General features: G+C 39.9%; 1 protein-coding gene across 4 annotated transcripts; it reads left to right on the plus strand.

Annotated features, from left to right (window-relative positions):
• Positions 1-164: 164 nt before the first annotated feature.
• On the plus strand, positions 165-22915 carry tgif1 (TGFB-induced factor homeobox 1). Of its 4 annotated transcripts, none has more exons than XM_027154403.2 (3): positions 165-219; positions 20189-20418; positions 21433-22915. In XM_027154403.2, exons 2-3 carry the CDS (start codon positions 20191-20193, stop codon positions 21922-21924), a joined length of 720 nt encoding a protein of 239 aa, XP_027010204.1. In that variant the 5' UTR covers positions 165-219; positions 20189-20190; the 3' UTR covers positions 21925-22915. The 4 variants fall into 4 exon arrangements, with proteins under 4 accessions (XP_027010204.1, XP_047667625.1, XP_027010171.1 ...); XM_047811669.1 differs by lacking the exon at positions 165-219 and adding an exon at positions 14139-14686; XM_027154370.2 differs by lacking the exon at positions 165-219 and adding an exon at positions 17894-18483.

Raw genomic sequence — 22915 nt, forward strand, 5'->3', positions numbered from 1 at the left:
GGCCCTGGGCTATAAATATGACGTACATTTAGAATTGAAACCCCCAATGAGAGGTTAGAGCCGAAAAACAAGTTGGTGGCGCACTACTGTTTCCAGTTTTCGGAACACAAACGGAATATTTGCGAGGCGACCAAACCAGTTCCTTGGACCTGTGGGGATTTTTGTGGAATATTTGTTTTGGAAAATATTACCCCAGTGAAGAAAGGGAAGCATCTAAAGGTAAGGGAAAAACTTTTCTAGCGCCGCCTAGGTCAGTTTTCTCCAAAACATTTTTCAAATAGTATGACGGCTATGAATCATTATGCTTTGTGTGTGGGCTTAAGAAAATCTTGAGAGTATAAACTTTACTAGGTAAATAGGTTTTTTCGTGTTTTTAGAGGATTTAATGCTTTAAAGCTGCAACGAAGCTTGTTTCTGGCTCATCCCCTAGTGGTCACTTTGTCTTCGGCACGGCGATCCTAAACTGGTTTTAAAACATTAAATATTTAAAACCCCGGTTACCAACTGCACAAATATCAATTTAATTAACATTTACATTAACATTAACACATTTACCTTCTTTGGCAGATAGCAGATATAACCATCAGTCAATGTTTGAGCATTTATTCACATCAGCAGCTGTCAACATGCAGTCAGCATTTCTTAAATCATCTGCATCTCATCTCATCTGGGGCAAATTCAGACACAGCCAAACAAAGCCACATTAAATCCCATGTGCTTTTTAAAACAAGGCCCAAACTTTGAAGCCTCTTCCCAGTGCCTACTTAAAAAGTATTAGGAATAATTGGCCTGCCACACCCCCCCCCCCCTACTGGTAGGCACTTGCCTGGTTACATTCGTTTGTATTGTCCTTCACGGTCCTGTCTGTCTTGTCTTGCACTGTTTGCACCAGGTTGCACAGTTACATTTTATGTGGCTAGGGCTACTACCAGGCATGTCTCAGAACACTAGAACATGTGTAGTGAGAGAGAGAGAAATATAAGGTATGCTTGTTAAAGACATTTTTGTGTGGCATCCAGCTTATCCTCCTGAATAACTGCAACCCTACTTCCCCTGATGTATATAACTACATTTTGTGGTACAGACATTGTATTTACTCTAGTGAATTCCTCTCTTTGTCAGGATCCAGCCAGGACTTTGGCCATGTGCATTTGTTTATGTTCTGTGTCACGTGTCTGCCCCGCCCTTGTTTGCTAGTGATGTGCGATACCACTTAATTCCTATTCCATCCAATACCAAGTAATACCCAGTCTGGTATTGCTGATACCAATACTTTTTACGTATTTTATGTGTAGTGTGATTGATAGTATGATATGTTTAAAGTAAATCAAAAAAGTAGGACTTGTAAAACAGGTTGAAAATTACACACAAATAAAAAAAATTGACTCTTAACATTGTCACAAAATATTCCATATCCACTTTTTGCTGTTCTTAACAACAAATGTAAATCAGGCACCCTTGAAAATCAGTACCTCAATTTTTTTTTACAATAAACATAAACATTTGTTTTGAAACAAAATATTCTATATCCATGGGAAAGCTACTCGTTGCATTTATTTCATTAGGATAGCTTACTTCATGTTTCACTAGTATTTGAAAAAACTGTTTTCTGTTAGCTTGTTGTAAGAATGCTGGGATTCCGGGGAACTCTTGAACATTAAAAAAGTTTCCCATAGTCAGTGATAACGCGACTATCACTCTAACTCTCTGTAACCTGGATAACTTCTGCCTCTTTCTTCGCTTTTGGCTCTCAACGAAGGTGGTCGCATTTTCTCTCCCTCTCCCTCCCCTTTACATTCCCTGCTTTGCTCCTCTCGTCTCATCTATTGTCTTATACTTTGAGAGACTCTCTCCGCACTGCTCTCCAAATAAAAAACATCATGGATTTGATAAACTGGTCTCTCAACAATATTGACACCATCTTCTCGACGAGAAGCTTGGGTTCGGGGGAACCTGACTGCCCTGTCGCAGCTGGCTATACGATGGACGCTTGGGAGAGGTGGCGAGTCGTGTGTCTGGTGGCTCTTTCCGTGGAGGAGATTGAAGATATCTACCTATTCGGAACCATGATAACAGGAGTTCTGCTGATTGGATTAGTCATTGCCTTGTTTTATCAAGGAAATCAGAAAACGGTGACCGCTGTCCAAAACCTCCCAAGGCTGCCCGTCATGATTGATGCAGTGGGCAGAGCGGTCAGCACTGAAGCTGGGACTATTAACCGCAATATGGATAACATCAAGATGAGGCTCACTGCTTTGGATACTGTTAACACCATGGAGAACTTTGGAGAAATGGATTGATTTGGAGACCATAATGGACTAAGAGAGTAGTCGTGTAAATTGGAATGCGTCTACTCGCCCCAAGACCAAACAATCCCAATCTTATCTGCTTTCAGCTCCCCTCAACCAGCACTGGCCTCGGCCAAGGCCGCTGCTGGAACAACAATTCCCCTGGAAGATCACTGCAGCGAGACACTCTAGCATTCCTTCCCCCATTTCCACAGACACCTGCTGATTGTTGACTCTGTCTGGGACCTGATCAAGGCTGTCTCCATGGCAACTTGCTGTGTATCACTATGACAATTTTGCGGACTGAGACACCAAGATTTGATGCCGGGAGCAATGACTCTCCAGGGAAACACATACACACACACACACACACACACACGCACATATATAAAGATATGCACTCACCCCCCCACTCCCCATCCCACACCTTCGCCGCTTTGTACCGCCAGTCTGACAAGCGGGTCTGTGACACGCGCCGAAGATAAAGGCTGCAGGACCTGATGGCTGCTTGCCTGTGCTGGATTACCTCCACCCCCCACTCCCCTCCCCTGTTGCAAGTCGTGTGTTTATGGCGTACTGTTTGTGCTTACGTTGCTGAGGTGTTTTTCCTGTTCCCACACTTTTGTTTTTTTTCTCCTCCCCTCCCTCATGTATATGCTGTCTTCCTGTCCTGTCCCCCCCCCTTGTCATATTGTATGTATTGTATGTATGGACAGGTTGATGGCTAATTTCACGGTACCTGTGACCAGTGACAATAAAGGCTACTACTACTACTTCTGCCAAATGACTTACTGATTGAAGTCTTTCTTGCCCTAACACATTGCGTCTTCTCACCCTGGACCTCCTCCTCAGACCGCCGTTTCGTTATATCATCATATTCACTCTTATTACTTATCCTCAGATGTTTAGCGAGGTATGTAGTGTTACCACTGTATTTCACTGTCTTTCCACACACATCACACACAGCGTCACTACTGTCTTTACAGCTAAAATACAGCCAGACACGACTTTTTTTGTGCTCAGCCATAGTCACTCTTCAGTCTGCAGTCTTCATAGTGGGAAAATAAAGGGCTGCGGTGGCCGGCTCGGTCACAGAGCCGCAGTGCACACACACACACCTGACCGGCGGAAGGAGTAGTTCCTTCCCGTAACCGCATATAATTAGACTTTTCTGGTGACAGCAAGTTACTTATGATAACATAAACACTCACTACAAAATACTGAGTTTAAATATCGATCTTTTTCTATGAGAATCCATACTAGAGTAGGAGACGTTGAGATCGTAAATATCGATACTTTAGTATCAATCCGCACATCACTATTGTTTATTCCTCCCACCTCTGCACACCTGTTCCTGATGTGTTGAATGACTTGTCTATTTAGGCATGCCTATTTAGAACATTCACTGTACGGGACCATGCCAAGACATGTATCGATAACATCATTACTGTCAAACACGTAAAATACTTTCCTAATCAGAATCTGTGAATGAACACTGAGGTCTGCCACCTGCTGAAAGCAAGAGATGTTGTTCAATTTGGTGATGCAGAGGACTATAGCACAGCCAGGGCCAACCTGAAAATAGACATTAGGAAAGCTAAGCATGCACAGAAACTTAACATCGAGGAGCACTTCCACAGCAACTCTTGCCCCTTTTTCCACTGAGGCAGTTTAAGTGCTGGTTCGGAGCCAGAGCCTAATTTAGAATCGGTTCTTTCTTTTTCGACAGCCAAAGCACCGGCTCTGAACCAGGAAAAGTGGTTCTTAAGTAGCACCAAAATGTTGCTGGTCTAGACTTAACCACTTGTGTCAGGGACTGGGGACGGGGCTACTGTTAGCGGATTTGATAATGTACCTTAAGTATACCAAAGTTTAATACACTTTTACTTTACCGCAATATGATCAGTTATCAGCACAGATGATAGTAGGTAGCTACATGCTAAAGTTAACTTTTTTCTGTGTTAATGATAAAATAATGTTATGTACTTTCTCGATTTCAACCTCCGTTTATACAGATTACATGGAGCTGCACGTACATGTTGGATTCGCCTCGTTTGGATGCTAATGTGGTTTCACAAAGCCATGAGCAGTAACAGTAAAGCTACATCCGCCATTGTTGATATTGTGTTTGCTGCTGCTGTGCTAACGTTGTTGTATAACGTGACACGTATACAGTGATGTCAGACTTGGCTCTGTGATGGCTCTCTAACCGATGGAAAGGCAAACCGGTTCTTAGAAGGTTCGCCAGCGGAACCAACTTTGAACCAGCACCAGCACTAGCTCTGTACCAGCACCTTGTTCTTTCTGGTGAAAAAGAGGTATCTGACCCCAGTGTCGAGGAATGTAGAATGCATGTGAAAGGCATCCAGTCTATCATTGACCACAAACCTACAATACAGACTCTTCCAACCAGCAATCCTCCCAGACGAGCTCAAGTTCTTTCCTCACTTCAACTAAGGTGTCAAACATCACACCACAGATGTTTACTCCAAGACAGTTGATCATCCAATTATCACTCACCACAACAGAGGTGTATTTGGCAGATGGTACTGAGCTGGTATTGTATACTCAGGGCATGTGCTTGGCCAACTAGCAAAGTCTTCACTGACATTTTCAACCTGTCACTAACCCAGGCCACTGATAGCTACAACTATCGTACCGGAATCAGAATAAGTTTTAATTCATCAAGTGTGCAAATACACGAAGAGCTCCACTAAACATAGTGTATACATAAACAAAAAAAATTGAGAAAAAATGTAGACTAAAGGGGTAAAAAGATAAAAATCTAAATAATATACAAAGGTGCAGCTGAGTTCTATACAGATGTGCATAGTAAGTACTGTATATTACAATTGTGTATACTAAACATTTTAATAACCATAGAAAATATAAATATGTATTTAAATAGATATTACACTTTAACAGATGGGATGTTTAATGTTGGATGTGCTGGCTGTTCAAAATTGATATATTTCCTGTGAAAAGAAACTGTTCTTGGCAGAGCCGATCCTGACCTCACTGGGGCCCTAGGGAAACTTCTGCTAAGGGGCCCTCCTACCTGACCCCTGAGCCATGTAAACCATTTGCCACACATTCACACTTGACACCCCACTGATCCCACTACAAACCTCCCTCCTTTTAAAAAAGTTTGCTCCATCTCTTGGTCAAAGAGTAAAACAATACAGAATTAAATGAATATGAATATTTTAAATAGAATTGAAGTTTGAATATTGAGTTGAATATTAGCAATTGAATTTAAATGTAATTCCTGATATCAAAATATGGTTACTACTAGAAATCACACTCTTAATATTTACATTTTAAGTATTGAAAACTGAATTCTTTATCAAAAATCCATATCCTGTGTATGTATAAAAGCTAAAATGGCTTGCTATACCATATGACTATGTTTTATAGTATGCATGAGAGCAACACTTGATCCCTGATGGTTATTATGTACTGAGGTATGTGCATTCATATTGACCTGGCATTATGCCCATTCCAATGTAAATCCATTGGTTTCAATATTGCATTAACGTTGTTGTAACCTTGATTGAGAGACTATAAACATTGTCATTTAGGAGTGCTATCACACTACTTTTTGTACTGGTCCCCACACAGATGCTGCAGGAAAGCATGAACATGCGTTCATATGTGCGTGCAATCGTGCATGAAATGACACATGCACATGAACGCATGTGCCGCGCCATTATCGAGCTGCCGTTTATAAACACGGGCGTTTATTCACGTGAATGTTCACGCAATAAATTGATATGTGACAGACAGGCCTAACTTGAAGAGATCACAAGTTTACCTGATTGATTTTCTCGCATTTCACTCTCATTTTGTTTCTCTTTTTTCTTTTCATGGCCAGATGAAAATGGCTCTGCTTCATACTGTCATCTACACAGTAAACATTAACATGCTCTGTAAAATGAGGCAGGGGAGGTGGGGACTTCAGTAATTTGTGGAGCCCTACGCAACTTGCGTGGTGAGCGTATAGGGCCGATCGACTCTGGATCTTGGGCCTAAATGTTTTAGTGCATAGCTGATGGCAGAAGTGCAAACAGACTGATTCCAGAGTGGGAGGGGACTTTGATGATATTCCCTGCCCATTTTTTCACCCTGCAGTTGTACAAAACCTGGCAGGGGCACACCAATAATCCTCTCAGTTGTTTCAACAGTTGATTTGGTGGCTGAACCAAACCAGACTGTAATGGATGTACAAAGGATGTACACTGACTCAATCACAGCTGTGTAAAACTGTATCATCAGCTCATGTGGTAGATCAAACTTCCTCAGATGGCGGAGGAAGGACTTTTTTGACAATGGAGTCTATGTGTATATGTGTATATGTCTCCTACTTCAGGTCCTGTGAGGTGGTAGTGCCCAAAAACCTGGATGACTATACAGCTGTCACAGTGCTCACATTATGAATGTTCAGCAAGAAGCCAGCAAGGATCCAGTGATGTTCTTTAGATGGGCCAACACCAGTCTCTCAAATGACTTCATGGCCACAGACATCACAGAACCAGGTCTGTAGTCATTTAGCCATGCGATCGTGGGTTGCTTAGGCACAAGGATGATGAGAAAGCATCTGAGGCAGAGGCAACTGCTCCAGTGATGTATTAAAGATCTGTGTGATGATGGGTGACCGCTGATTAGTACAGGTTTTGAGATATGTTTGTAAGACTGAGTCTTATGCTTTCATGACCTTCTGTTTCTGGAAGACCCGGCACACATCTTCATAGATAGTGCATGTTGATGTGAAGTGGCAGGGGAAGAGGGCCAGGAGGAGTTGATGGTTGTAAGTGGAGAAGGTCAGAGTGGGTCTGGGCTTTGTATTTTTGTCGGGCATGTAATTGTTGTAATATAGTAATTTACCAATAGGTGTCACTGTTCTACTATGCCATTTAGTGTATCGCTGCTGTTATGTTACTTCCTGGTTACTTCCTGTTCTCCATGCGGATAATAAACACACGGAAAAGTTTCAACAGATTATGGGCCCAGATTCTCGCTAAAAAGTTTGCTTTTCCACGGGATTTTTGTGAGATATAAACAGCGTTGTGGAATTCACAATGGATGATAGACTGTTTATTGAAAAGCTGAGTGGGCCAGAGAACTGGGCAACTTGGAAATTTCAAATGGAACATTTGATGAAAGCAAAAGGACTATGGGGCATGGTGACGGAGACGAACAACGTGTCAGAGGGAGCAAATGCACAGACAAGAGCAGAAAGCGTTTTCTGTGTTGGTGCTAAATGTGAGCACACCCCAGTTATATCTGATAACAAGCTGCAAGACACATAAAGAAGCGTGGGATACATTAAAAGGACATTTTGAGAGAGACACTCTTGCAAATAAGCTGTTTCTAAAGAAAAAGTACTTCAGATGTGAAAGAAGGAAGGAGAAAGCATAACGGAACATTTGAAACGAATGAAAGAATTAACTGACCAACTAGGAGCGATAGGTGTTGTGATTGAAGAGGAGGATCAGATTGTAACACTGCTGGGTAGTTTTCCATCAAGCTATGCTACAATTGTCACTGCTCTGGAAACCAAGTTGGACAATTTAACGCTACAGTTTGTTCAGCAAGTATTAATAAATGAAGAATAAAAACAAATGTCTGCTGATGGTAACTATGGCGGTGCTGCGTCCGGTGGTGCATCAGCGATGTCAACGCAGATTGGCGGTGATATGCAGTCCAACTCCAAGATGATGAGAACTGATAGATCAAACTTGTGGAGATGTTACAATTGTGGGAAAGAGGGATATATCAAGCATGATTGTCCAAGTAAAACAAAAAGGAATAAAATCCAAAGGAATAAAACACACAAAGCAAAAAACGTAACATGTGAACATTCAGAAGCTTCGTCTGAGAGTGCTTTTATCTCTAAAGAGACTAACCAGGATAAAGTGACACAACAGGTCGAGTGGTTGATCGACTCTGGAGCATCAAAGCATATGACATGTCATGAAGAAATTCTCCAAAACTATCAGCAATTTCCAAAACCACAGTCAGTGAAACTTGGTGACGGCAGAGTGGTTGATGCCCTAGGACTTGGTAATGTTAAGCTGAGAATGACATTCAAAGTCGAAGATGTCAAAAATATCGCAATGTTTGATGTGCTGTATGTTCCAAAGCTATCCGGGAATCTTTTCTCAGTGGGAGCTGCTGTTAGAAGAGGAAATACGATGCAGTTCAAAAAATCTCGCAGTAAAACATCCGCAGTAAAAGTGGAAATTCACAGTAAAAGTGGAAATCTCCGAGGAATGGGAACACACAGATCTGATGGGCTGTATCAGCTGGACGTCGAGGGAAATTCTGACTGTCATTGTGTGTCAAGTGCATTAGTAACAGCCAGCGTGTGGCACCAGCAACTGGGTCACACCACCAAATTGAAGGAACTTAAAAATCTGGTGAATGGAATGGACTTTTCTGCAGAAAAAGTAGTTCTCTTCTGTGAAGCCTGCGTTGAAGGCAAGCTGTCTAGAAAGCCTCACAAGCCAGTTGGTTCATAGTGACGTCTGTGGTCCCATGCAGACTGAGTATATTGGTGTGTCAAAGTATTTTGTGACTTTTATCAATGACTATTCCAGATGTTGCAAAGTATACTTTGAGGCAGAAGTGTGAAGTGCTTAACAAATTCAAGGAATTTGAGAAAACATTCTCTAATGAGTGTGGAGAAAAAGACTAAAAACGGACAATCGTGGAGAATACACATCTAAAGAATTTCAAGAATACTTGAAGACTCGAGGTATTCATCATGAAACAACTGTACTTCACACACCTCAGCAAAATGGTGTGGCAGAAAGAAAAAATCGCACTTTAGTTGAAGCAGCAAGAACCATGCTCTCTCATGCTAAATTACCAAAGACGTATTGGGCAGAGGCAGTAGCGACTGCAGCTTACTTTATCTGCCTCCGCTGCAGCATCCACTTTGGTATTACCCTGTGAAATGGAGTCAGTCTTCCCTCATCAAATTCACATACAGCAATAGATTTAGTTCATAAGACTACACGAGGAGCATTGGGTCCTGTTGCGCAGCAACACACAATACATTGTGAAACATTTTTACTTGTACTTACTTGTGTACTTTTTTCAATACAGTGTAGCTGGTTATGGTTGGTCAACTGCTAGATGTGCAGGTGGTGTTCTGAAATGTGGGCTTCATAGATCATTTATTTGAGTACTTTTGTGGGCAAGGTGCTGGGGTGGTGTACATCCAAATCAGGAAGGTGCTGATCATGGTTTTTGCAGCACTGTATACAACCTCTAAACAGGCCAAGTTAATCTGTTGAAAGTCCAGAGCCAATGATCAGACAAGCAAGCTAAATCAAGCGACAGGATTCACAGTATCGATGTCCGTTCCCTGAACTAATCAAAAATGTAGAAATTCTTGCATTGAATTCTTGTATGAAATTAGAGCATACTAAATGTGCGGCCAGCACTTTTGATCTAAAGCTGATACTGTTAAATATTAAATTTTGTACAACTAAAGCATTAACTGTTTATTTTTACTGAGCAGCATTTTAATGTACTGTGTTTAACAGAAATTTTAATTAAACCAAATGAGTATGTAGAACTAAATGGAGATAGCTTCCCAGAGACAGCTATATACAGTAAGAGGAGGTGTCAAAGCTCCTGATAATCTAGGCATCACACAAAAACCTAGACATAAATTCAGCCTGTTTTATACCAATGTAAAAGTAGCCACAGGTTTGTTTTTTAGACAAATCAGTATTGTTGGAGACATTAATATTCATCCTGATAATCCACAACTGTGAACTAGCTTTAAATCATTAAATTAAAAAAACACAATAACCAACAAGAAAAGTTTGTTAGGCACTTTCAACAAACTTTTAACAAGGCACTTCTAACAGTCAGCAGAGCTGAATTTGTCTTTTACTGAAGGTAGTTTAGCTGTTTGATCAATCGGGCATTTAAGGGATGCAGTATTTTTGTGTCTTCTTTGCCAGTCTTCTTTATCAGTTTAACAACAGTACAACAACACACTTGTAGAAGATCTCACGCATTTTCAATTGAGTTCAATTCAATTTATTCAGATCAATTTATTGTATAGCAGATTTTACAATTCACATGGTCTTAAAGCAGATTTACAGAAGTATGGAAAGAGAAAAAAATCAATAAAAGTAAATAAAAATAAGGATACAAATAAATAAATAAAATGTAAAATTTATTTAAAATGTTAATTTAAAATTTAAAATACTATATAGCTCTAAAATCTTTCAATAATGAGCAAGCCAGAAGTGATGGTGGCAAGTAAAGACTCCCTGAGATGATATAAGGAAGAAACCTTGAGAGGAATCAGTCTGGTGTTAGGAATTATGCTGGTGACTCTCATCTGACTTAGCTGAAACATATAGCTGCATGTCATCAGCATAACAGTGGAAGCTAATACCATGTTCACAAATAATTGCACCAAGGGGTAGCATATAAAAGGAAAAAAAACAATGGGCATGGAACACCGATCATTACCTTAGTTTGTTTAGAGTATTCACCATTTATATATACAAACTGATAGCGATCAGTCAAATAAGACCTGAGTCAACATGTTCTAGCCTTTCAAGTAAAATAGCATGGTCAGTGGTATCAAAAGCTGCACTAAGATCATGAAACACCAGCAAATAGACACAACCCTGATCAGCCAGTAACAGAAATGACAAAGATACAGAAATTTAAAATTAAGTTACTATATATCTCTTACATCTATCCCTAATGAGCTAGCCAGAGGCAATGGTGGCAAGGAAAACATCCCTGAGATGACATGAGGAAGAAACCTTGAGAAGAACCAGACTCAGAAGGGAACCCATCCTCATTTGGGTGATACCGGATAGTAAATAATGTGAATGTAAATAATGTCCTTTCTACCTCAGTTTATAATAGTGCAACCGAGAGCTTCTGAGGAACTAATGGGTCAGCACAAACTTTGAGTTAACGACAGACCCAAAACTAACTCAATCCTACAAAAGTCTTCAAATAAAGATATAAACATTAGAGAAACCTGAGCTTTTCAGAAAATAATGTTGGCGCATTCTTTCCTGTATATAGCCCTGCGTTGGATTTACACTCCAGGATGTTGTCAGGGTGGACGCCACATGTATTTTTATACAATTCTAAATATAAACACCTTGTATTTGTAGGTGTTAACAACTTCAATATTCTGAAGTAAACTACCTTCTCTTTGGTCTTGGGCACACTGAGGATATGCAACCAACCAGCACACCATCATCTGAGAATTTCTGCAAGGCTCTCTATCTGTATCAGCTATATATATATGTTACTTAAAAAAGACAAGTTATCAAACATTGCAAAACGCAGAAATCTGGTCAACCACAGGTTTTTGGTATGTCAGGCGGATAAATACTGGACAATACTTTGCAGTGACTGTGTTTTAAAAGTAAGTTTGCACATGTGAAATGCATGGTGCAAAAATAATCAGAAAATACTTTTATGTTTTTCTATTACTTATTTCATACTGCATATAATCTATTTATTAAAGGAACACCAAATGAAGCCAACATCTCAATGGCAACTTGAAGTTCTACTCTGCCTTGTTGGGTTTAGATCATGTAAAAGGATGAGGAGACATCTAGTGGCAATAAAGATATTTTGTGTGAGAATGTAAAATTAAAATAAGCCATTGAGATGATTAAAATACAGTTCCATCTGAAACTACTGGCCAGTCAAAAAGCTTAGATTTCCCTCTACTAAAGTCCATTGTTGTGTTTTGTGTATTTTGGATCATTGACTTGTTGCATATTTAAATTCTTCTGTTCCATAAAAAGTTTATCTGATTTTATGTTGCTAAGTGAGCCCATTTCAGAAGCAGTCATGCAAGCCCAGTACATGACACTACCTCCACCATGTTTCACAGATGAGCTAGTATGTTTTAGATGATCAGATTCTTTTTGGCTTGTACCTGTATTTCTTTGTGAATTCCAATCTGGCCTTCCACTTCTTACTGCTGAGGAGTGGATTGCATCTTTTGGTCTGGCCTCTATATTTCTGCTTTATATTTACATTCACACCTATCCCTTAATAAATTAGGTCATGTCACTGACTGTTGCTTTGGGGATTTTCTTAATTGCTCTTACAATGTTCCTATCATCAGTTGTTCTTGTTTTCTCTTGGCTAACCAGTTTGCTGTCTGTTGAAACTGCACAACCACCAACAGTTTCTTTTTTTTTTTACTATATTCCACATTTTTGTATTGGCTATGCCCAAAGGTGGTGTACATGCTAAAAATTGTTATTGGAAATTTTCAGAGATATTTATTGGTTAAACATACAATTTAACAGGAGACATCAGGAGTAACACATCTGTCATTAAGTGTTTATAAAAATGTGCTATGCTCCATGTCATTTAAAACATCTACATATAAATACTAGAAATAAAACCTGAAATCCTTACGTATCATATTCCTTGTAGGAGATAAAACACAAATATCTTCAGTCTACAATAAAAACTATTAAATTGCCTTTACCAGTCCATTAGTTTGAGGGTACATCTAATGACTCCCAAAACAAAACTCTCCCAGTGGCCAGCTGGAAGCAGGAAAGTGACATGGGCTGGGCTGGACCTGAAAGAGAAGGAGACAAGACCAATCCCACCATCAACATAACATGAATGACACAGAGTACAGACAATAATACAATCAAGATTGTAACAGGGTTCAGAGATCAGATGTTATCATCAACATGAGATACAATGCTGTATTAGTATTTTTAGTTCAGGCACAACCATCACTTTGACAATGTCAAATTATTAACACTTTGGCTTTTGTTATTTGATCAGTACACACTAACTGCACAAGTTGAATTATCATGTATTAACTGTATTATCATATTTGTTATTGTTGCTGTATGGTCTGGTCTTTATCAGCAATCAGGTCTGTGGTGAACTCTGAGCTTGCGATGACCCATTAGTTCCTCTGGAGCTCTCAGTTGCACTATTATAAACTGTTGTTGAAAGGACATTATTTACATTCACATTATCTACACTCACATTGTCTACTGTATTTAAGTGTATGATGATGGGTTCCCCTTGCTGCCGTTTTTCCTTGCTGCCATCACCTCCGGCTTGCTCATTAGGGATAGGGAGAGATATATAATATTTTTTAAATTGATTTTAGACTTTAATTGTATATATTCATTTATTTTTCATATATTTTATATTATATATATATATATATGTATGTATACACACACACAAATACATTGAATTTGATATACAAATAAATTGAATGTGAATGAGTTGTTTTTATTGTTAACTGCAATACCCTTTCACTGTGATTTTTGAATCTTGTACTGTTAGATGATCTGCTTTACTGTTAGTAAATTAAAATGTGATGGCTTTGGCAACATATGGTGTTGTAGATCTCTAATCATATTTTACTTTCAATATGGAATGGGATCACTTGGGCATGTCATCTAGATATTAATATCTAGATGCTGCATTCCCTATTTAACAATATTTCACAGAATACAGAGGAGTGAGATACACAATCTTGTGGTGCCATTTGGAGTTGAAAAAATGCACTTTAAAAACAAGGTAAACTTAAAATAAAAGAATTATATTTTAAAAAAGAAGTCAACTTAAAATGAATGGATGCATCTTAAAAAAAGGTCAACTTTAAATAAAAATAGGCAACTTAGAAACATGCAAAAAAGATGGGGAGGAAAGAGCTCCTCTCTCTCTCTCTCTCTCTCTCTCTCTGGGATAAGTTGCGGGTAGCAATGCTAAAGGTTTATGTTAAAAATGTTGTAAATGGCAGTCAATAAAAGATCTCTTTTTTTCTCAATTAGGCACTGATATAAACCAGGGTTCTCATCACCACTATAGCTACAGAAAATTTCTGAAGATGGCCGAATTCAGTACAGTAACTAAAGTCTGCAGTGTACAGGGCGAAGAGGAAATTAAACAAAACAGTCCCCTGTGGAGCACCAGTGTTGCACACCACTCTGTCTGACACACACAGTTCTGCCAGTGTACATACTGTGGTCTGCCAGTCAAGTAGTTAACAATCCAGGACACGAGAAGAGCAAACACTTGCATCGCTGACAACTTTTCACCCAGTAGAGGTGGACGAATGGTGTTAAAGGCACTGGAGAAATCAAAGAACATGACTCATACAGCGCTTGCCACCCTCTCCAGGTGTCATGGCTGAAGCACCTGCCTCGTCCCCCGACCGCCACCAGAGGGAACCTTTGCCTGCAGTACTAGGTGTTTCCGGACTACTAGGTGTTTCCGGCAGGACTTTTTCCATAACAGAGGGACCTTCGGCAATCTCAGGCTCATGCTGAAGACATTGCGAAGCACACCACAGAGCTGGGTGGCACAATGAAGCTTCCTCGGCTGTCTTCTGATATGGCAAGGTGTGAACGGCACAGAGGGGGGAGGGCATAGGCGAGGCTAGCCCCTTTTTAGGGGAGCTTCAGCACCCCTAAAAAGGAGCCCAGCACCCCTAAAACTTGGGGAAATGTTGTTATTCTAAAATTTTTGTTCATCTTTTAAAAAGTTAAAATTTGAAACATACTCTGTAGTTTCTGGTTTAAAATGTATGTGTTAAAAATGAAAATAAAAACATTTTCGGACTACTTTAGTCCAGCGGGTCGCCGCCGCTGTGGAGTAGCACAGGACCTGAGTGACTCGTCCATAGTCATAAACAGAGAGAAGTAGCGCCGGTTACAATGTTCTTCCGCAAGACGCATGCAGTTGTGTATTAACTGCTAGAGCGTGAAACAAAAACAGCAGCGCGACAAATAAACTGCGTACCTGTGTAGCACATACGTGTGTTTCTGTTGTTAAAGTTTATCGTTAATTTGATAGATGGCCATTTGTAAATAAATGACAGAAGATGAATTACATTTTGTTGTCCAAGTACCTGTTACTTTGTTCAATGACAATAGTCATTGATCTAACCATAAAATCTGATCTAACCAATCTGATGACTGTTGATGCAAAAGGTCAGGAAAACTGAGTGAAGAAGGTTTTGCGTTTGTTACAGGGGGCTGTCTGTGTGAACTCTCACAATTAAGCTGGTGTTCTGAAAAGGTCTCAAAAAAGAAAAAAAACATCTGGTTTTTGCAGTTACTTGAAACAATGTTAAAATAATAGTTATTTTACAATAGACATATTTTTTGTTTTTGTGTGAAAAGAAAAGTGGTGACAGTGGGGCTCATTGGGTGCTCAGCACCCCTAAAGCTCTGACCCTAGAATCGCCCCTGGGGGAGGGAATGGGAGAGTTGTAGAGGGGTGAAGAAGGTCCGTAAGCAGGCAGGCAGGGGGTCTGTGAGGTGGAAGATGATTGTGGGCAAACAGAGGTGTTCTGAGGGATGAGTAGGGACATTATCAAGTTTGTTGGCCCTATCGACACCACAATCAACACTGTTGGACCTTTGAAAACCTGTGATGGTCCTTATTCCACTCCATACCTTTCTTAGATTGTTCTCCTGCATCTTCCCCTCCAGCTTCCTCTGTATGTGTCTTTGGCCTCATTAGGTTTTGCTCTGTGCTTTCTTCACCTCCTCTCTATCTCCCCCCCCTGAATGCCCTCTTCTTCGCAGGGTGGCCTTGATATCCTTTGTTATATGGCTTGTTATTGGGATAACAGGATAGTTCTTGGTGTTACAGTGCAGTCAACACAGACAACATAAGTTTCTTTAACATTTGAGCAAGGGCCAAACTATAATTGCTAGATGGTTGGATTGGGGCATCTCCAAGTCATGCAGGTCTTGTGAGGCTACTTGCTAAAATAAATTCAATTCAATTTATTTTTGTACCACTTTTGACAATTCACAATGTCTCAAAGCAGTTTTACATTATTATAGAAACAATAATCATAAATTATGTTACTATTTATCTCTAATCTAACATCTATCTATAATGACAAGCCTGGGGTGATGGTGATGAGAAAAAACTCCCTGGGAAGATATTCAGAAGAAACCCTGAGAGGAAACAGACTCAGAAGGTAACATGATCTTCATTTGAGTGACACTGGACAGTAAATAATATAAATAATGTTATTTCTTCAACAGTTTGTAGTTGAGTATAATTAAGGAACCAGGAGTTTCTGAGGAACTAATAGTTCAGCACAAGTTCACCACAGACCCAGCACTAATTCCTTCCTGCCAAAGTCTTCAATTGATCACTGATGAAGACCGGGTTACAAATGACATCCAATGAACTGGCAACAAGGGAGTAAAAGAATACATGGAATGCAAATGTTGTTCCAAATGTGAATACAATCAGGATTACTTTTTTTCATATGAAAACAAATGTTTATGTATGTGACTAAATTTAAATTTGAACAGCTAAATGTTGTTTGACAGCTTAGACACAAATGAAATCTGTCTCTAATCATTCTTCTTTAGAGTCACATAAAAATGGCTGTTTATCACAATGATGCCTATTTGGAAATTTACTGATATGTATATTTTTTATTATTTTTTAAAGGAGCAAATAAAATAAAATAAAAATAACAATAACACAGTACCATGCAAACTATGCCTCCCAGCCGTGATGATGATGCCTTCAACAAAAGACTCAACATCTAATTTAAAGGAGCATTTAGAAGTAAGACCAGCATGGAAATCACATTATCAAAGTTGAAATTTCCCTGGTGTGCATGATCACACTTAAGATTGACTTGCTTAGCTGCTAATTAGCTGGGAATATTCAGTTGATTTGTGGTGATATAAAACAATCAAGAAGCATGTAGTGTAGTTTATCCAAGTTTACTACACTAGACATTTAAGCTTTTTCCCAGAGACCCACTTTTAGGTTTTTGAGTACATTTGTTTTGAACATGTTGAGCTTTGACTGATGCACAAAGGAAACAAGCAGCATTTTATTACGTATTATTAGTGTCATTATTATTGTATTCATTCATTCAGTTAGATATTTTTGCAAATTGTTACTTTTAATTTTAAAGCCTTTTTTCTTCTCACTCTCACTCATTTTCTACCGCTTTATCCGAACTACCTCGGGTCACGGGGAGCCTGTGCCTATCTCAGGCGTTAAGGCAGGATACACCCTGGACGGAGTGCCAACCCATCGCGGGACACACGCACACGCGCGCACGCACACACATACACACACACACGCGCGCACGCACACACATACACACACACACACACACACACACACACACACACACACACACACACACCGGAGATGGGAATCGAACCCCGAGCCTGGAGGTGTGAGGCGAACGTGCTACCCACTAAGCCACCGTGCCCCCCGCCTTTTTCTTCTACAGCCAAAAACTGAATACGCAGGGGTTTTTTTAAGCATTATCGCAATAATAAAATCTCTAATCCCTAATAAATCTTGTACGTTTTATTCGTGCCGAAGGTTAGCTAAATCAAAAACTTCTACAGATGTTCAAGCGAGATCACAAATCACAAAAGTATTACTGGAAAGGGGCGGGGCTTCCAGGATTCTAGGTAAAAATCAGTCATTCCAGACTCACACGTCCATTGGTTCATTCGCCAGTCACACTGAAGGGAAATAGACCGGGCTTTTGGCTTGATTTTGCGTTGTAACAGGAAGTGAGTACACACAGAGTGGGCTGTAAAACAACAGACTTTCAGTCGGGTACAAGACCAAATGTGTCTCAAACGGCGCTCGATTATTAATGTTTATGTTTAACGGAAAGATTTCTTTAAGAGCTCATAACCAATGCTTTATTAGTAAATTAAGTAAGACTTTAACACAAAAGCAGACCTCATGAACGAACGTTAATCATCCATTAATATACATCATTAATTTGCTTTAAAAAAAAAAACTTTACAAGTATTTCATCCCTCACTTGTTTCTTTCATCCCTCATTTTCCGCGCGGATGATGAACAGTTTTTGTCCGTTCGGAGGGCGGAACCTTCGGGTGGCTGCTGAGAGTAACGCAGCTGTCAAAGATAGCTGTCACCCAGCTTCATGATCACACACACACACACAGGCTAAAGCACACCCGAGGAACACATTGTCCCATGTTGTTGACAAGGTGTCAGCCTTCTCACAGCTGAATACCAGCACTTTACTCCACCGGACTGAAACATTAGTGAATCCACACGTCTGAGGATTTAACACGTAAACCTTAAGGAATAAATTCGACACCAGACCACAACAGGACGTGAACAGGGATTTATTTTACGGTTATGAAGACTAAAAAGGGTATGTTTTATTTTCCATTAAACCTGAGCTGTAGGTTAACGTGTATAAAGTGTGGGGACATAAACATAAGACACAGTAAAAAGCGTCAGTTTGGCTTTTCTTCCCGGCGCCTTGTGTTCGCTATTGTTTCCGTTTCAGACCAAACAGCTCGTTTTTCCTTTCCCATGTGCTGTGGCTTCTGTCACAATCACCCGCTTCCACCTTTGTGTTACACATGTAATATTTAACAAGCTCATCTGCAAACTAATGATTGTGTTTCGAACTGTTAAGTTTTGCAGCCCGTCGTTCTGTGAGTCGCTTCATAATGATGGTTTTGAAGTCTTTGTTTTTTTTCTTCTTAGGGATTTGGGCGAAAGTTAATAAATAATTTCTATAGCGGAAAAGCTACTTCGGTTTGAAATAATTTAAAGAAGGCAGTAAAGCGTAATACGATTATAATTTATTTAATGATCATTTTTTGTTAATTCCGAAGTCCTTTGTTGAGTAGTTTGTTGCCTCCGGGCGCGCTTTCGCATGTCCGACCTCGTGCTCACACACAATAGACACATCGGGCTTCTCGGTTTTAACGTAATATTTGTACAAGTTTTAACGAAAACATATCGAACAACAATAGTATGACATTTTAATCCCCCACCCTTAAAAAAAGTGTGTGGGGGTGTATGGTTTAAAGTGTGTAAAGCCACATTCTTTTGTTCAGCTGAGATTTGCAACAGGTCCCCCCCCGTCCCCCCTTCCCCCATGGTCTAACACGACTAATAAACGTGCCAGCCAAAGACCAGAAACACTGTTTTCCTAACTTATACAATGTGGTATAATGTCTTGCTTCGCATATATTGAATTGCTGTTCCAATAAAAAAGTAGTATTTTGTTTTCTTAAGGCCAACATCAGAATGCACTTTGTGTGAAATCTGATTTTACTAGTATTTACTTTATTTTCTAGTACACTAGTATCACTAGTATCAATCAGTAGTGTCAGTAACATGGCCAGAGTGTATTCATCACATCTTCAGTGTGCGAAGCCTGTACAAGTTTTGAAATTGTTTAATTGCACTCATGCATGTGGCAGATCAGCTCTGCTTGCACATAACCATGCAGATGTGTAGTGTTTGGGTGTTTTAAAGTGATTTTGGAGTCGTACGTAGTATGTACTAGGATTGGGGGGAAGTGTCTCTGGGAGGAAGGGATGACAACTAGTAGTTTTTTGTCTTACTAACTTGTGTTTACCACCACAAGCTGAATCATCATTAAAGTGACATGACATACGGCTAAGTATGCTGACCAATACTCAGAATTTGTTCTCTGCATTTAACCCATCCAAAGTGCACACACAACGTGAACACGCACCCGGAGCAGTGGGCAGCCATTTATGCTGCGGCGCCCGGGGAGCAGTTGGGGGGTCCGGTGACTTGCTCAAGGGCACCTCTAGTCGTGGTATTTCCAGCCCGAGACTCGAACCCACACCTTCTCTAACATTAGGCAACGACTTCCCCAATTACTATTACTATTTGCTTAATTCGTTGCATTGTACAAAGATGTAGTTTTTCATTAATATGCGCAAATTCCTCAAGCAGCAGCATACACCCTTTTTACACATTGATTGTGCAGCACAAGAAGTTGAATGTTGAAAACAGAATTTTTGATTTATCTCTATTAATAATTTTGCATGAAGTTAATTGGTGGGACTTGTTCTCTTTGTGCTTTTTAGGTATGTTGGCCACTTCTGGCAGTGAGACAGAAGATGAGGATAACATTGATTTGCCTCTCGATCTTTCATCGAGTCGTGGACCTGCAGCCAAAAGAAAACGAAGAGGCAACCTGCCTAAAGAATCTGTACAGATTCTCAGAGATTGGCTTTACGAACACCGGTATAATGCCTACCCTTCAGAACAGGAAAAAGCACTGCTATCAAAAGAGACTCATCTTTCCACACTTCAGGTAAATAAATAAATTGTTGTAAGCAGTGACTAGCAGCCAGTTCACACAAAATAAAGATCTTTGTCAGCTGATGTATTGCACAAACTAATCTTGCACAAAAGAATAAGTGAAGTTTAGTCTACACATTTCATTTTTAAATGAATGCTCTCTACTTTTGACTTGACTGCTAAGATTCATTTAAGAAGAATTTGAAATAAAACAGGATTAGAGTGTTTTCAGTATGTAAGGGGATTACAGCAGATTCAGTGTTTTTGATCAGTAATCATGCTTTACAGGCTAGCAATAGTCTGTTTTAACTTAACTCATGCATGGGGGAGGGGTTTTGAAAAGATCTGTGGCATTACCATCTCCCCACACCCCCCTCATTGAGATTGAGAGGGACTAGTAATTAGGAATTCCCCCACACTCAGACAGCTGTCTGCAAAACAATAGAGACAATAACATTACGCACACACACACGTTATCAGAGTTTGGATAGTTGCAAAATCATATGGGCTTTTTTTTTTGGAGACACAGAGGGTAAGTCAAGTTTAATAACTTGATTATAGACTTTGGAAAACTAAAACTTTAAGGAAGCTGCACAAAATGAATCCTGTACATTAAAAAGATGACTTGATTAACTAAAGTGCCACGGTGAACCTGAGAAGTTGGAAATCAAAATCAAAAGACCCCCGGTCTAAAGACATGCATGGTAGGTTGATTGGCATCTCTGGAAAATTGTCCGTAGTGTGTGAGTGAATGTGAGTGAGAGTGTGTGTGTGCCCTGCAATGGGCTGGCATTCTGTCCAGGGTGTATCCTGCCTTGATGCCCGGTGATGCCTGAGACAGGCACAGGCTCCCCGTGACCAGAGAAGTTCGGATAAGTGGTAGAAAATGAATGAATGAATGAATGAATGAATGAATGAATTTCCAAATCTCACAATTCTTAGCACATTTTGTATATTGTTAGACCTTAAACCTTAAATGGCTGAATACTTTCATCTACATAATCTAACATGTTGTGTACCATTTCAGGTGTGTAACTGGTTCATAAATGCCCGTCGAAGACTCTTGCCAGATATGCTAAGGAAGGACGGTAAAGACCCAAACCAGTTTACCATTTCACGCCGTGCCAGCAAGACACCTGAAAGCATGAGTGACCGCTTACACTCACCTAAACATGATAGCTATGAACCTGGCTCACCTGCTTGCCCAGACATCATGATCTCCACCAGTATTTCCAGAAAAACTGCATCACCCACAATGCCACCTTCACCCACTCTGGCCCGTCCCTCTGTCATTTGCCATACTACCATCACTGCTACAGGTCCAAAGGTTGATGGGACCACAGACTTAGCAGTCTTCAGCTACCCCTCAGGAACAGGACTGGGCACGGAATTCAACACCCCACCACCTACCCCCCCTGACCTGACAGCACAGGACTTCAGTGGCTTCCAGCTTCTTGTGGATGTGGCATTGAAGAGAGCTGCCGAGTTGGAGCTTCAGGCTAAACGAGTGCTTGCTTGAATACCGGAATCGGATAAATCTTTAGAGGAAAGATAATATCCACAAACATTCATTCCTGGCCCCCAACCCCTTTGACATGTACTTTTTTCAAGGAGATTGGGGATGCGACATGGTGACAGACAGTGTCATAGAGTCCTTGTCATTTCTATTTTTGTTAAATGTAAATCCAGTCTGTTAAAATTTGTTAGTACAATACACATTTTAAGGGGCCATGGCAGTCCACATTTTTTTTCTCTTTCATTTTTGTAAACAAATATGTATCTATACATATATATATATATAATTTTTTTTTTTGCACACGTGACCAAAAATACATATACAAAGATTTTGTAGATTGTGAGTAGGGTGACATTTATCTTCTCTGTTGTGGTGTTCCATTGAGTTTTGCAGAGGTTTGTCCCGTCATTCACCCCTGACTCATTTGTAGAGAGAGAATGGTTATGCAGTTTTTTCTACAAATATTTTTTGCACAATACGGCAGATCATCTGTCTACTGCCCTGTTTCTTTAATGTACTGTTATCACTACTGTTCCAGGTCATATATATATAGAATTTTACTTGAGTTTTTTATTTTGTTACTTTGTGTAAACAAATCTTTGTTGTTGTTGTTTTTTTTTAGTAATGTTTTGTTGTTCCTTTTTTCTTTTTCTCTTGAGGGATATTCAGATGTAGTATAACATTAGTCTTGGAGTCTCTCAGAACAGTCAGTGTAGAAATGGCCAGTGAATGTGCCCCTCCTCTCAACATAAAAACACATATATACCTAAAAGCCTACAGCTTCATGGCATCTCCAAAAGCCCCAATCTGCACATTCTACACACGTATTGTGCCCTAGCAAGTTTGAGGAATGAACACTAAATAATTTCTGTGCATTTGCATGTGCCTTTATATTTTATTGTTGATGTAACTACCCACAGAAGGACAATGCTTTTACATCATGTTATTTACGAAATATAAGAAGATAGAATAAATTCCAAAAATATGCATCATA

The sequence above is a fragment of the Tachysurus fulvidraco genome, chromosome 3 (genome assembly GCF_022655615.1).
Source record: "Tachysurus fulvidraco isolate hzauxx_2018 chromosome 3, HZAU_PFXX_2.0, whole genome shotgun sequence".
Taxonomy (NCBI): domain Eukaryota; kingdom Metazoa; phylum Chordata; class Actinopteri; order Siluriformes; family Bagridae; genus Tachysurus; species Tachysurus fulvidraco.

What these genes read in the sequence shown, in the direction of transcription:
- tgif1 (XM_047811668.1), top strand. Translation starts at nt 18,730, where the DNA reads ATGATTGTGTTTCGAACTGTTAAGTTTTGCAGCCCGTCGTTCT. An exon ending in GTTTTGCAGCCCGTCGTTCT is followed by an intron (nt 18,773 to 20,188) that starts GTGAGTCGCTTC and finishes TGTGCTTTTTAG; the next exon opens with GTATGTTGGCCACTTCTGGC. An exon ending in CTCATCTTTCCACACTTCAG is followed by an intron (nt 20,419 to 21,432) that starts GTAAATAAATAA and finishes GTACCATTTCAG; the next exon opens with GTGTGTAACTGGTTCATAAA.